At 40.7% G+C, this 16969-nt stretch overlaps 1 protein-coding gene across 2 annotated transcripts in view; it reads right to left on the bottom strand.

Annotated features, from left to right (window-relative positions):
* Positions 1–15682, bottom strand: part of NRG1 (neuregulin 1) — a 462970-nt gene extending 447288 nt beyond the window's left edge. For both annotated transcript variants that reach the window (XM_033084640.2, XM_033084637.1), the window contains exon 1: positions 15628–15682. In XM_033084640.2, the coding sequence (XP_032940531.1) occupies positions 15628–15670 (43 nt within the window). In that variant the 5' untranslated portion in view covers positions 15671–15682. The remainder of the gene's footprint in view (positions 1–15627) is intronic.
* Positions 15683–16969: the final 1287 nt, after the last annotated feature.

The raw sequence follows: 16969 nt of genomic DNA on the forward strand, positions 1-16969 counted from the left end.
GTTATTGCTGTTCATGGTATTCTACTGCATTGTAACCCAATTTCAAATTAGAGGAAATGTAAGGAATTAAACAAGATGGAATACTAAGTCATATTAATAGACAATATTAAGGCAATTACAGCCTGGAAATTACATAAACTAGAAATGTGTTAGTCATCCATAGGCATTTGCAGTGGAAAAAGTGCTAGAAGATGCTGATAATGTTCAAAAAGAAGGGAAGTGGGAGTCTGACAGTGTGGGTCTATCTCTGTTGGAGTTACTGGTGCTCAAAGCACATGGCATGGTTAAGGCAGGCCTGATCTAGCAGCTCTGTTATTTACAATACTTTTGTTGCTAAATGTAATTAAGGCCTGTAAGGCACAACATGTTTCTTGGACAGACAAGGTTAAAGAAGTCAGATTTAGAGAGCTGAAACAATATCAAAGGAGAAAAGGAACATTGTCAGGAGAATAAAAGCTCAAAAGACCCCTCTATGTTGATTCTAATGCTTCATTTCAAGACTGTAAGAACGGTGTTGACTATAAACAAAACAAAGCAAAGGGATGGAATTTTCAGGAAGTTTCTTTCCTATATTTCTGTTTCCTTCATTATTCTTCCATTCAGTAGGATGCTGGACTCATTCCCCTGAGTAGAACTAATCATCAAGACAATCAAAACATGAAACTTCTTCCCAAAATATGATACTGGCTATCTTTTGTTCCTTTAAGTCTGGGATTCCAACAGGCCAGGTTTTCTCATTTAAATATCAGGAGTGTTCCTTGTTTTTTCTTTATACCAGACCCTTACACTTGTATTTTCAGAGGGAACACAAGCCATTTTTATTTAAAAGCCTCTGTCCAAAGTAATTAGACTCTTCTCTACACTTAGTTTAAGTTCTATGGAACTATCGCCCATTATAGACTGCCAAAGGCACTCATCCTTGGATACCACAGCAAATTTCCCTAAAAAAAACCCAAGTCATTTAGCAAAAAGAACTGTCAGTATTACTTGTTCAGTTTCTTCTCAAGTACAAGCAACACAATTCCCCAGGTGCTCCCCAGCACAACAGGAAAAGAGGAACTGGTTGAGGTGCATCAAACCAAGAGAGCTGCTCTAGGGAGGTGAGAGAAAAGAGGCTGAGAACAGCCAGCCAACAACTCTAAATTAAGAATCCGTTTCAGTACCACAAGAACACATTAACTCCTAGACTCCGTGATTCTCACAGTTACACATGGATATTCCTTCTTGATGCTTTAGCTATCTGGGCAGCACCATGATATGTTGTTCAACATGTTGTCAGAAGTCAGCCTTTCAGCTGAGACCAAGTTCACAAGCACTGCAGCCAGAGGCTGGTTCAGATTATTTTTCCTAACAAGATGTATGCTAATATATGTTCCTTACCATTATAGTCAAGCACTTCAGAAATAAAAATAAAAGCAACACTCTTAGTTTTCCTTTTCTAAGTGATAGTAACTGACCGGCCCTGGAAAACCTGTAGTGGAGAGAAATGCAATGTCGAGTTCCCAGTTAGCTGGCCCTTTGAGGTGGGCCATGCTGCTGTCCAGTGGGTCTTTTCTTAGACACCTCATGTCTTGAACACTAACATTGTATTTCAAATATTTGATGGGCAGTTTTTGTCATAAATTAGTTGCTTAAGTTCTCCAGTGTGTTTAAGCACTGAGTTTCCTGATATGCAGATAGGAAAAAAAAGTCTCTCTTTAGTTTTTCCTCATGACTCAAGCTGAAGTACCACTCTCTTTGATTATGTATATTATTTATGGACTTTCAAGAGGTCCAGAAACCACTAAAGACCTTGAAAGTTCAAGAAAAAAGACCAAAGGAATTTCAAGGGGCAGTTTGTATCTGGTGAAATTTTCTTGCAAAAGCTGCAGACTCAAAGCATAGTAACAACTTCTCTTTTCTTAATTTTACTCTTGTACCCTCACCAACATCATCCCCCCAAGTCCTCCATAATTCATTGGGTTTCAGAAAAAATGACAAAAAAGTATGACAGTAACATCAGAACAATGGCAGGAGACAAACATCAGCAACGTTTACATCTGTGGAGAAGGCAAAAGAGCACAATTATAGAAAGGGTCTACAGACAGCCTTTATGTCATTCAACAGTTATGGCAAGACATCTGAACAAAAAGTAAACACCCTCAAAAATTCAAAATGCTGAAACAAAATCAAGTGTTACATCTCAACAAATATGTGCTTTAAGCATTTCATAATGTCACACTCTTTTCTTGAGATCATAGCTGGAGCACAGAATATCTCAAGCTTAGAAGGATCCATAAGGATCTTTAAGTTCAGTTCCCTGCTTCTTGCAGGACTGTCTAAAGCTAAATCATATGACTAAAAGCATCATTCAGACATTCCTTGAACTCTGCCAGGCTTGGTGCTGTGACCACTTACTTACCTTGGGAGCCTGTTCCAGTGATCAATGACTTTTTCTGTGAAGAAACTTTTCCAGATGTCCAATCTGAACCTGCCTGACACAGCTTCACTCCTTTTCTTTGTTTCTTACTACTGGTCACCAGACAGAAGAGAACAGCAATTTGCCTTCCATTGCTTTCCTTGAGGAAGTTGTAGACTGTGATGTAGACTCCCCAGCCTTCTCTTCTTCAAGCTCAGGAAAGCAAGTGATTTCAACTTTTCCTCATGTATTTTTCCCTCGAAATCTTTCAACATCTTAGTTGCTCTTTTCTGGACACATTCCAGTAGTTTGATGCCCTTCTTATGTTGTGGCACCCAAAACAGCCCCCAGACCTGGAGGTGAGGCTGCCCCAGCTCAGAGCAGAGCAGGACAATCCCCTCCCTTGCCCACCTGGTGATGTTGTACCTGATGCCCCCCAGGAGAGGGCTGGTCCTCCTGGCTGCCAGGGCACTGCTGACTGAACTTGTCATCAACAAAAAGAGATCTTTCTGCAGAGCTGCTCAGCAACCTCTTATCCTCCAGTCTGTACATGCAACCAAGATTACTTAATTCCAGGTAGAGAAATACAGCACTTGTTCTTATTAAATTTTTTATGGTGATTGCCCAGCCCTCTAGTCCATCCAGATCTCTGCATGCAGCCACTCTACACTCAGTGGAGTCTACAGCTGCTCTTATACAGTATCATTGACAAATAAATGTACATTTGATTTCTGTGTTCTGAGTATAAAAACATTAAAGAGTATTGGTTCTAAAATTGACTCCTGGGGAATAACACTGGTGAGTGGTCACCAGCTTGATGTGATCTCATGTAACTCTGAGCCAGTCCCATCAGTAAATTGTGCACTCAACATATTATGGACTTGTCTAGCTGTGTGTTAAGGATTATGTCCAGAAGGATATTGTAAGAGTCAGCATAAAAATTTTGCAAAAATCCACAAGCCCCAGATCTACTGGCTTTCTGAGATCAACAAGTCACTTCCCTGGTATGAACCCTCACTGGTTACAACCAACGACTGTGCTGTTTCTTAAGGGTTTTTCAACTAACCCCAGAATAACCTTCTCTATAATCCTTCACCAAGCAGTGAATTGAGACTGACAGGCTGGTAATTACCATGGTCTTCCACCTTCCCCTTCTTGAAACTGGGAGGTTTGCCAGCTTCCAGTCAACTGGGATCTCTCCAGACTCCCAAGTCACTTGAAAAATAATGGAGACAGGTCCTACAATGACATTGGTCAGCCCTTTTGGTACCCTGGGATGAATCTCAACATAGATTTATGCACAACCAGCTGGAGCAGCATGTCTTGAACAAACTAAGGGTCAGTTGGAAGATTATCATCCCCACCCCAGTCACAGTCTTGCAACACACGGCTCTGGGGTTCCCAGAGTCCATAATCAGTGTTGAAGACAGAGGCAAAGAAGGTATTAAAAATCTCTGCTGTATGTCCCTATTTGTGAGGAGACTGACCTCATCAAGCAACAGATCAGTGCTACCTCTGGTCTTCCTTTTGTTGTTGAAATGCTTTTTAAAGCCCTTTTGTTTGTCATTTATAGTGCTGTCCAGATTGAAGTGTAATAAGAGTTTTGTCCCTATAAAATAAGAATTTTCTCCCTATAGTGGTGAAGATCTGAACATACTAGGTAGACCCTAGGCCTTGTCCCAGAGATCTCAAGATGCAAAATTCTACTGGGAAAATCAGAGGGTATAAAAAGTCCCCTTTTAAATCCTCAAGTGATATCTTCCTCTAATAGAAAGTTATTATATCATCTGTAGCCCATTGTAGAAACAGTAGACTGAACCTCTCACAACTCTTTTCCAGTCGCTCAGTTGGGTTTGTACGTCTTCTCTGAAATCTCTCCAAATGTCTAATTTTCTAGTGTTCACACAGAAACACACACAAAATAGACATGTGCAAGACGAAACTCTGATATTTATGGATAAGAAGACCCAAAACCAGTAGATTTTCAAAAGAATGTCCTTTTAGTTCCTGCACCAAAGAATGCTCTAGTCTTTTCAGGTATTCATAAACTGTGATTTCTTTCCACAAACACTGTTTCCACACTAGTCCAAATCCCACTCTTCTGTCATAAGATATACTCCTTGCTTGAAAAGCTATGACATGAATCTGACTAGATAAAATGTGCATTGTTTAGTAGTATCCAACTTGAAAACATTCCAAGGCCATGCTGTATTAATAATTTCTTCTAGTACTTAAGAGCCTCCAACACTTTTATGGCTTCTACCAAACTAATAAACAGTCACTGTCTGAACCTACAAAGCCCAGCATCCTATTTCATGATGACTTCTAAAATATTTTGATTTCAAACATTGTGGTTACAGCATCTAGGTAGTAAAGATTGCATGGGTACAAAAGCAAAACTCACACAGTTCACCTTCAAACCAAGCCAGATTCTCAGAATTTCTTGAGCAATCTCTCTGTGTAAATTGCCTGGATACACTTTGGAAATTTTTCTGTGAACCTGAAAATGAACTGCATGAGATTTTTAGAAGTTCTCAGAGTAATGTACCCCTGTGTGCAACTGTAGCTGAAGCTGAGGATGCAAAGGTCCATGATTCAAATTTCATTGTAACAATGACAGACAGTATTGCCTAAATCCTCCCCCAGCCCAAATCCACCCACCAGCACGTTCTTACAGGTAACAGTGAATGAAATTCCAATGACAAGTAAACACACACATCTCTATAACCAAAGAAATGTCAGGAAAAGTCTTTGTTTGGGTGGATGAAGACAGGCTGTTGACTTTCCAGGACAATGAAGACTTCAGTTTACTAAAATGAAAGGTCTATCTGACCTACACTTGAGGAAAGAAATGCAATATATTACACTAAGGCAAACACTATCCTCAAAGCAAAAAAGAACAAGGTTATTTTGCTCTTCTTGAGAAAAATACCAGATTTGTAAGAGAGCAACTGTCTGTCACAAAATATATGAACAGAAACTAGAATATATGATGGGAAAACAGATCTAAAATCACTTTGAAAACTGCAATCTTAAAAAAACAAGCAAACACAAAATTTGCAATACCTGAATTACAGACAACCTCTCCTAAATGCAAAGAGAGGTTAAGGTAATCAAACATCTGCCTGCATATTAGAGATTCTAGTTATCAATAACTATTTTTCTTCTGCATAAATAAAAGCTCTATACCTATTTCTCCTGCTTCTACTGACACCTCTATGTCAGTGTTTCAGTAAATGTATTGTACTTAATAAAATTTTTATCTTTATAATTTATGTTTTGCCTATGCTAAATAACACAGGGAAGCTAAAGCATTTTCCATGCCATCTTCTGCACAGTTCTCTCCATAGTTACATGAATTGTTACCATTATCTGCTAGCCAGGTTACTAAATATTATGTAGCATTTTGAATAATAAATTGCCACTTTGCAATATCTATTAAAAATAAAAAGTTGTTTTAAGCTTCAACATTTTGCTAGTGAAAAAAAAAAGAAAACACGAAAAAAATGAAATGTACCTGTAAATGTGGAAACATGGTATTTTCAGCAAAAGCCATGAAAAAAACAAAACTGAAAGGTAGTGGAGATACCCCATCATTTTAAAGTTCATCTGCTACTAAGCCATCACAGCAGATTAATTTGTTGAGAGAAACTGTAAAGAGAGTAAACTTAAGAGTGAAAAAAGGTGGTTACAACTGGGCCATGGTCAGGAGAGTTTTCTTAATGTAGAAAGTAATACTTAAAAGTTAGAAACGTTAGTATCAAAAAGATTTATTAAATCAATACCACAATACAGCAGTCAATATTTATTCTGTATTATTAAAGCTAATATTGAATTTCTTGAGAGATACAGAAATAGCAAATATCTCCAAAGAGAGGAAGTTTTAAAGAAAAGTACAGGTTTTTTATCACTATCTTTTTTCTTTTATAAATGTCTACTATCTTATAATGTCAGTTTAAGAAACACTGGCAGCTCTGAGGTATGGAATAAACAACATCTGCCAGTAACAGTGAGAGTAAAAAATAACAGTAGATTTTTTTAGTTGAGAGGTCTCCTGGGACCCAGAGTTAGGAAAGAATGGGTAGCTAAGATAGCGTTAGACCACAAATATAATTTTGCATTAGAATTTAAATCTGAAAGTCAATGGATATAATCAGAAGCATTAGTGATCAAAATCACTACAGCAAATCACCAGCAGGACAAAAGTATCAATCCTGACTGCATCTGCAAAGAGATTATACATTTTTCCACATTTGGATCACATTTTCAGAAGCAAGTAGAAAATCAGCCTCCTAGAACAGAAATTATATATGAAAAGAAGTGAGAATTGAAAATTAAAAGCATGACCAGTTGCAGTTAAAAACCTGAAGAAGGTTTAAATTTGATTAGCATTTGTAAATGGACTACTTCTATTTCCTTGGGTTCCTTCCTCTTCATCTTCTCATGATGTCTCTAAACACAAACCTAACTGAGTGTTTCTCTTGACCTTCATAACTTGTCAATAAAGTAAGACATTTTCACAGACAGAGCAGAACATCCCGTCCTGCCAAAAGAAAATCCCAAGTAAATTAAAGGATTGAAAATGTGGCTCCAAGCCAGAGACAAAACCCTTATTTACCACAATTGGACAAAAAACTCACGCCAGCTGAACAGAGATACTCAAGCACAGCATCTATCAAGCCATTGCATGCTTTTTGTCTGCATTGGGAAGAAAAAAGTGTTTCGATACTCCTTTTAGTCCTTTTAGCTTTACATAATTTTTGGTGTTATTGAAGGTATATCCACAGTCACTGAAAGGTGGGGAGAAAGTTGTATCCCCTACAAGTTTCTCTATGACACAACAGGTCTTGCTGAAGAAGACAGAATGTCACAAGTCCAGTACTAGCTACTTGCCAGAAACCTATGTGAATCACATGTGTTGTAGCAATAAATATCTGAAAGTCAAGATATTCATAATAATATTATGGTGCCCACCCAGTGGACCTGAAGACCACTCCTGATTTTCATTCTTCTAGCAAAAAAAAATAGATTTTCAAAGACACCTAGGAATCATTCATCCTCTTCCTCCTACAACTTCTTAACAAGAAACTGGGAAAACTAAAAAGGTTCAAATGCCCAGGTATCTATACCCATTCAGCAGCCTTAAAGCTTCCAGAAAAAATGTTTGGGAAAAAAAAAGCTACTATTTTCTTCTGTGTTGAGTGTTGAGGATGTATTTTTGTTCTCAAATATTGTTCTTTCTGCTAAGATTTATGCCTACTTAAATTCTCCCCCAGGATCTTTTGAAATATGTATTTACCAGCTTGATACCAGTGCCTTAATCTTCAGCAAAAGATCCAATCACTTCTTGTATTACTTTTCTTATCTAACTATGGTTTTGAAAAAAATATTCATCACCTAAGAGTTTACAACTTCAACCTCATCAAAAATCTGGAAAATACTCCCTTAGCAAACTTCCTGGTGTTTTATTTTGTTTTTAATTCAAACTAAATAAGAAAATGAATCCCAAAAAGGCTTGAACATCCACTACAGACATTTCCCCATGTACTCATTTCCACTGTAATCTTCAATTCACTGTCAATGGAAAGGTTTCAAATCTCTAGTAAAATAAATTTGCATTTCATTAATATTCCATCTTATCTTGATTACCATTGAAGCATTACTATGCTTTTTAAGGATGCATTTTGAAATGTGCATGAAGTGGACCAAAATATCTGATCTAAAAGTGAGTACACATACACACTGAAACTTCTAGCTATGCAATTTACCAGATGTCAAGGGAGAAATATTATTTCAGAATATTCACTGAAATATCCCAAACCACTTTCCAGTGCAATTTAGGCTGAACTAGAACAATAGCTTCAGGGGTTCTTGTGTCAGTGAAAGTCAATGCAAGTTTTGCTGCTTAGTTCAGTACAGAAACACACTCTAAAGTAAACCGGAATTTTGGATACTTCCAAAAATGTATCAGAAAACCAATTTAGCCCAAAATGTTTAGGATCCCCTTTCTTATAGTGCTTGAGGTTTCTGACCACACGATCAATGCATATAATAGAAAACATTAGTTAAAACCTTCCCTACCTCGTATAGGGTTCATCAGAACATTTAGGTAAAAAAAACAAAAGAAAGGCCAGGAGCTCTCTCTGATTAAGTTTAAACATGTGTGACCTGCAAGGGACCACTGACAACAACCAGCTGTCATAAATAAACAAATGAACAGTGTTCATAAACTTCTGTTGTTGGCCAGCGATGCACAGAGACCAGATCCTGTCAGAGGTCCCCGGGGGCCCCTGCCTCGCTGCGGCTGAAGCAGCTGTGGCAAACCTTTTGTTTTCAGCACTGCAGCTCAAACAACAGGCACTGCAGTGTTAATCTCCACCATCTGTAGGAAAGCATGTGTTGAAAACTAGCAATGATATGATACCACTATTATTCTGACACCAGCAGCAGAAATAAAACTCTTCAGCACATTGTGAAACAATGCCTGCTCAACAGCACAACCCTCCTCTACTCAGACTGCTCTCCCCCATCTCAGAAACACTGTCAAAAGCTGATAGTAACGTGGAAAGAGGCTCAAAGAAGCAAGTAGGAGCTGCAGATGTTTCACTATCACATACAAAATGGAAGAAGCCGCCCACCTCTAGGACGAAGGAAGCAACACACTTTGCAGGAACCACAAGCTTTATTTTGTACCAATTGTTTGCCCACAAAATACACAGTACTGGATTTTTAAGCACAAATACTTGAGAGCAGCTGGTCATAAAACTCTGTACTTCAAAATATTTTTTTTAAAAAAGATCACGGTAAACATAAATACTGTTTTTGAAAAGCATTTTAAGAATTTTAGCTGCCAGCTCATTCTGTGAGAATGTGCTTGATGGTAGATGATGTTCATCGATGGAAGAAATCAAAATTTGTTTGCTGTCTGGGGTTGACATATTTTCCATGGTTATACAAATGCCAGTATAGAAGAAGGACAGCAGAATCCGTTCTCCACCAGCCTTGCAGAGAGAACTAGCAAACATGAAAGCTGAGAAGAAAGAAGAATGCAGTCCCCATGTACATATCCTGCCCTCACAAGAAAGACTGAATGTTTTGGACAGCTGTACCAAAACCTAATTGAGTTCCTATTCACCTGTTATGAATCAGATTCCCTTCCTCTGTTCAGCTCCCAAATGTTCTTTCACACAAAGACAGAACAAACAAGTACATACAGATATCAGCTAAAAAACTGACAACTGTTCTTGTCAGAAAGCAGGTGGATTATAAATTAATTTTGACTGTTACTGTAATAGACTTGATAGCAGGATGAAAAGAAGATGCAGTACTATGAAGAGATTAGGGCTTTTTAAATGTTCTTTTTTGAACTGTTTTTAAAAATCAGCATTAGAAAATTGTTTTCAAAATTATAGAAGTAGATGGACTAATTGTATGGAATATCACAAGTTTTTATTTCATCAGGAATTCATGTCATTATCAGAGGCTGACATTTTTTAATGCTCCTTACATGTCCCTGAAGTGACTGCTTCTTCCCTGCAAGTGAGAAAATCCATTTGAAATACAGAAGTACCACAGCATACCCCAAATGCAGTACTTTCCAAATTCCTTCTGACACACCTGCTGATCTCCTGCATGGACATGCATGACATGGTCTGACAGCTTGTGCAGTTTCAACTTCCCCTTTTATTTTCCCAGAGTATGCATATATTTTTCAAGATAGAACGTGAAAGTTTTTATGAGTCATAAATTGCTACTCAGAAATCTTAGCCTGAATGCTGGTTTTGGAGCAATTTGTGCTATCAGTTGCTACATTTTCTCAATAGCTACAGGACCTTCACATACAGAGTTAGCTATAAAGCAGTCAGCTTTTCTGTCTGACATCCAGAACAAACTGATATACTTAGCCAACAGTCTCATTTAAAATCTAGGACTTGGTTAAGTCAGAATATACTTTACAGTAGTTTCACATTCAAAGTTTTATTTAAAACTTGGTGATAATACACATCATGCAAGCATGTTTAAAATATTCATTAGCGAGTTCACGCATAAATTGCTAAATTAAGCACAGGGTTTCAGGAAAAATGCTGGAGACTATATGTCCACACAGCAACAGATTTGTCTTCCACAGTATGCTCTACCCATTGGCAAACGGATATACCAGTTTACTGAAGTATTTTAAGAATGAAAGTGCTGGTGTGCATGACTCACATTTTATTAGGGTAATGACCATAATGCATTCTATTTAGATATGTATCTCTTTGCTGAAAATTATCTTGGCAGGAGACCAGCAATATACCTATGATATTCCAGGGCATTACACAATCTTTTGTCCTATTTGTGGACAGAAGAAATGTTCACAATCGAATTAATAATTATCCCTGCTGCAAGAACGCAATCAAAACACATTAGTAATAAGGCACAAAAGTGAAATCCTTAGCAAATTATAGAAAAGGAAAATCGTTATCAGGTTGCCTGAAAATAATTATTTATTCCATGGTTCTTGATTTTCATTTCCCTGCAAATACTTAAATCATCCCACTTCACATTTAGATGTATCTTGAATTGCGTCTTGCAAAGCACATATTCACTTCATCCAATATTTTGGATGAAAACTATCAATACTTGCAACTGTTGCTGCTGCTGGCAATGCACATGGAAGCAGTTGTGCAGCCTGACCGGCACAAGGGATAAACAGAGGCTCACACAAGTCATTCCTGTCAAAACATTGACCTCAGAAGTGCGTTGTGTGCATCAAGAAGGGAAGGTCATGCAGCCTTTATATTTCAAGCACACAAATAGAAACAGTAGTGTGTGTGGGAGGTGGAAGAAAGCTGCACCCTCCTGGCAATGCAACGTCCCTGTCACAACAGAGACTTTACAAGTACCAAAGGCAGTATCAAAAATCCTACCTGCTTCAAGGGTGGAGGATTGGGCCCCAGACAAGCAGGAAAGGTAAGTGCTCACATTAAAGGAGCCCTCTAGCACCTCAAAATTTGGCTGTTAGGGCGATAGGCAGATTGGAAAGGCAGCAAATTTCAGCCTGCAGAAGCCAGGTAGAAACACCATCCTCTAACTTGGCAGAGTCAGTGGCAAGGCAGCTAATATCCCTGCAAACAAGAGGGGAAAAAAGGAGAAAGCCCCCACAATTCAAGCAGCTGTCGCAGTAGCAACACAAATTTAATCCCAAAAGGATCGCTCAGGCAGGCTGCTTCATTAGGATCAATTGTCCAGACCTACAGCAATGTACTTATCCCAAAAAGAAATATTATCCAAGAAATACAAAGAAATAATTTCAGATTCTGAACTGAGGCTGATTGTATTCCGGTTACAAAAACAGAACTCTCTTGCTAATTGCAAAATAACAGACTAATTTGAAGAGATATCAGTCCTGCCTCCACACTCCATATACCTGTTTTACATGGACAGTTCCAATATTTATATTTATACTGAACACATACAAATGCATAGAATTTATTTCTGCTTATATTATGTTTGAAATGTAGAATTTATATAGCTTTAAATATCTATATATATGAGAATGAAAGATAAATTCCTTCACTCTATGCTGCTTCAATTCAACAAAACATGCACATGAACACTAAAAACAGCATTTCCACATAGTGTCACATCTTTTATTTTTAAGGGATACATTAATCAATCTCAGCTAGCCTCAAACTGATGTTTATCAATAAAACCATTTAAAATGAACTATTGATGGGGTTTATTTTCAGTAGTGCTTGGAAAATTTATCTACCAAAGGAGAGTCAAGTATTAAAAGGATGTTTCAAATTTAGGCATTCCCCTGAATTTCAGTGCAGTTTTGAAAGTGTCAGTGAAATCAAGCCACTATTCAAAGAATGAGCTGAAAACATGCTCAGAGGTTAGCATAAACTTTTGCATTCCTTCCCTATCTATATGGTTATAAACATCTGTACATCAGGAAGAAATGTGACTGCTAACCAAAATTATTTAACACAACAAATCCAGGGGCTGAATTGCTACAAAGGAGGCTTGAAACATTCCCCAGAAATGCCTGTGTGCAATCTACCGAATAAAGCCAAAAATAGACTCCTTGGTGCAGGCAAACAGCAAGTCAACTATTTTTAACTCGGGTCTTCAAATGCATTTTTAAGTCGCTTACATTTAAAAGCAAACATTAAGCAGTTTGACTTGAAGAATATGTATGAGAAATATTTTTCAAATCTCCTGCATTTCACATACTTATAAAATTTATTTGCTTATTAGATTAAATGGATTTTAGGCACCCCACTCAGTACATTAAAACAAACGTTTGTTAGTAGAAATGTATTTTTTCAGAACAAATTTGTGCCTACATAAGTATAAATAAAATATTACTACTTTCATTATATTGCTTTGTGACAGTCTCAAGAAATGCCAAATAGTTAAAGTGCCTGCCTGTGGTCAACACACACCCACACAGACACATACACACCCTGGCTTGCCAACTGGTCACATCTTCAATTGTGTAAGGAAAGAGCCATCTCTGTAAACCATGACTGCAAAAGCTAGCACATTCAAATACATGGGATACTTTTGCCCATTATATCTGTGCTTGAGGACAGTGAAACTCATGGCAAGAGGTGGCAGGGTACTTGTAATGCAAACATCTGGGCTGCACAGCAAGCATGACTTGTAATCTGGTGTACTCAAACAAGTATATCGCTATTCCTTTACATCACAGCCCACTTCTGCCAGCTGTGGGGCAGTGCTCCCCTACCCCTTCTGCAGCTGCAGCATGGGAAGCATTTGACAGCCCCGCAGAATTTATGAGAGGACACATGGGTCCAGCATGAGCAACAAGTAGTGCTAGGCTGAGTGCCCCACTTTGTCTTCTGCATGGAGGTGAGGAAAGCCAGCTGAATGCCTCTGCTGAGGTTTTGTCTCTCGGCTAATCTGCTTCTATGGGTTTCTACTTAGACATCATATTTCTTGTCTCTAGTCAGACAAGCAGTCCAGCATGGAAGCCCCTAGAATTATTTGCATGATTAATCATGTCAACAAAACACCTACAAACCTAAGCCTTCAGGAATTATGCCTCAGCTTTCAAAACACTGGAGAAAATTTATGCCCACGGTGGTCTGCTTAAAGCCAGTAGAAATGCTTATACAAGGCAAAATGTAAGGAAAAGTTATGAATGTGAAGAAGATCATGACTTTCTTAAATTGCCCTTTCTCCTTTCCCACAGTCTACAGAGAAGCAATCAACATCTCAGTGGGAAGAGGAGTAACATTTTCTTCAAAGTAAACTCAAACAAAATGACTATTCTCATCTCAGTAACAAATTTAGAAATTCAAATTTAGAAAAACATCATTGATCAGAAAAGCAGAGGTCAAAGTTAGCAAGTGTGAGATAGGACTTACAACCTGGGACACATCAGCAAGTGAAATAGACTCCACTGAATCACAAAGGGTAGGTGCTGAAGACGGTCCAGATTTTATAGGCTGTGACTCTCCCAAACTTAAAATTTTCACAGATTCCCGTTTTGATAGGCCTGGATGCCTGTGGCAGCTCTCAGTCTGCAGACAGACCTCACCTTTAGAAATACACTGCTATCTTCTGTGCACCTGAATAATGGCCCTTGCCAATGGCTAAACTGCCTGATTATACAATAGCCTCATGACCACACAATTTAATACCTCCCAAGGCTTTGGCTGGTCACACCTGTAGTAAACAGTACCGATTACCTTTTAAACAGGCATACTCCTCTCAGCTTCAGGAAAAAAAAAATCTTCCAAGTGCTATATACATCTACAACAAAATGCTAGAAGAGTTCAGTTTCGACTAAGCTCAAGAGAGTATCTAGGACCTAAGACCTGTGGATAACTGAATGCAAAGCATGGCTTCCTCACACCTACACACACACCACATATAACAGCTCTGAGAAATTACAGGTTTTATAGAATCAAAGATGAATGCAATACCAGAAATGCAACTGTGCGTTCATGGTTTATGTAAATGAAGAATATTTGTTATAAGAAATGCTACAGGATAAGAAAGGAGGAGAATCTTTAGCTGCTGCAGGAAAGAGAGGCTGAATATTGGCTACAAGAAGGAAAGGCTTGAAAGGAAGTGTATTGTTACTACTTCTTTTACATTGAGAGAAGTTTGCATTCCAAGAAATATATTTCCTCCTAGGAGTAAGGACATATCGTTTCCCAGCAATCGGCACCAGTCATGATGTGACTCAAGACTAAGAAAATATAAGAATAATGCATCTAAGTTTTGGCTGACCTCAAATTCATTTAAGCTAATGCATAGCAAAAACTGAGTCTATGTTTCCATTTGCAAAACTGCAGGGTGCCAAGGAGCTACTTTATCTTGTCTGCTGCAAACAGATGTTGAGCAGATAGTGTCTAGATTTGCATACTGAAAACACCACCAGCTCTGGACCGCTGCCCCGCGCTGTGCTCGTGTCACCCTATGGTCTAGGCGACTCCTGACGGTCTCATCTGCCGGCCGCTTTCTGCCATCACCGGATCACAAACCCTGCGGGAGCACCACGCAAGGTCCGGCCAGATATTTTCACACCCAGCGCAGTGACCGTGCCTCTCCGCCGAGACAGCACGGCCAGCACACCGCAAGGCAGGCAGCCGGCGAAGGAAAGCGTCCTGCTTCCCCGCGCCCGGGGTCCGGGGGCCGCGCCCGCCCGGCCGCGCTCAGCACCGCGGACAGCGCCCCGCGGGGACCCGCGCCGCCCTCGGGACGCACCGCCCGGGCCGGGGAGGGCCTGGAGCCGGGAGCGCGCACGCCCCGCACACACACGCGCATACACACACACGCACACACACACACACACACACACACTCACACACACACACACTCGCAGCACCGCGGCGCCGCCGTCACTCACCACATCCTCCGCAGGGCGCCCCGACGCCGCCGCCGCCGCCGCCCGCCGCCCCCGGCGCCGCGGACGCCCCTCGCAGCTCGGCGGCGGTGGCGCCGGGCGGCCGCGGCTCCATGCGGAGGGCAGCGGCGGCGGCTCGCCTGCCCCGGCCGCCCCGCGGAAGCCGCCGCCGCCGCGCAGCTCCAGAGCGGGAGGGCGGGGAGCCGCGGACACATGGCGCTGCCCGCCGCCCCGCCCGCCGCCCGCCCCCTGCGCACCGCGCCGCCCCCCGCGCTCCGCCGGCAGAGCTGCCCCGGCCCCTGGCCGCGGGCATCCCGACCCTTCATCTGCCGCTCTGCGTCTTTTCCCCCGGTTTCTGTACCGGGCATTGTCTGCCATGCACGTCGCATGGTATTTCTGTGCATCGAAGCGCACGGTGTTGCTCACGGGTGATGATCACACGTTTCCCAACGAGTTCCTCGCGGCGAAAAACGCCTGAGATGTGCCTGATCAGGGCTCGGACTTGAGCAGCGGTCTCACACTCCCAATTACCTCAACACAAAGCACAGAGCAAGAGCTCCTGTCTCAGCATAGCTGCTAGGGTAAGAAGGCACACTAGGCAAGCAACAGTAAAAGCACAAACCACAAGATTCTGTCTTGGAAAAGCTCCCTTAAGAATCCAGATTTCTCACTTTTAAATGAAACCCCCATCAACTGTCTCATAGATTCCTCCCTGCTTCACAGGTGTGCCAACCTGACACTTCATCTGTTTTCTCTGGGCTATGAAGTCAGAAAGATGCCCGAGAGCGGAGAACCTTCAGCTTCACTGGGCATCCCTGCCTAGGCCCTGAGCACCCTCCCAAAAAGATGGGTGTCTTTTAATCTTCTGTGAGAGCTCGATGTTGCAATGACTGTCTTTTGCTTTTGTCTTTTGCCTTTGCCTTTGCTCCTGACAGGAGTCTATTATTTCAGTATTCTTCCACAAAGGAGCTGATGACTGCCAGAACAGCTCCCTTTCACTCCCAAGCTGAAAAAACCCACTACTTGTTGCCCCTCCTGCCCTGTGCCATCCTCCAGCCTCCTCTGCATCTGTTGCCTCCACCCCACAGGACTTGCTGCATAGGTTCAGTGTCTGTTTTGAGATGAACTGGGGAACTCAAATGAAACCCGACATTTGCTGATGCTCAGCTCCAGGAGGTTCTTGTTAGCCCATTTCTCAGTCTTTTCAAGGTCCCTCTAAAGAATAGCCCTCTTCTCCAGTGCATCTGGCAATCCCCTCAGTTTGGGAGCATCTGCAAACTTGCTGAGAGCACACTCTGTCCCATCATACAGGTCATTAGTAAAGACATCACACACTTTTGGCCACAGTGTCAGTATTTCAGAGGGACATGACTAGTGACCAGAAAGTACCAGACTTTGTATTGCTTTTCAAAACACTTGGATCCCAAGCTCTTGCCAATTTTCCAAGTATGTTTTATGGCAATTATCCAGTGCATATCCTTCCCATGCTCACTTGCCAGTTTTTACAGTATATGAGAGCTAATCTAAAATCTACAGTGTGGGTGGACAGCTTTGACCAGTGGAACATTACAAGTAGGTATATAGGTATCTGAACTTGCAGTACAAGAAGAAATCTCTTGCCTATTCCCTAGTACATGTGCTTTAGTATCAGGCCCCTGAAGAAGTCCTTAGCAATAAAAATTAAGGCAAAAAGCAAAGAACAA

This window comes from Catharus ustulatus, chromosome Z (assembly GCF_009819885.2).
Source record: "Catharus ustulatus isolate bCatUst1 chromosome Z, bCatUst1.pri.v2, whole genome shotgun sequence".
NCBI lineage: Eukaryota > Metazoa > Chordata > Aves > Passeriformes > Turdidae > Catharus > Catharus ustulatus.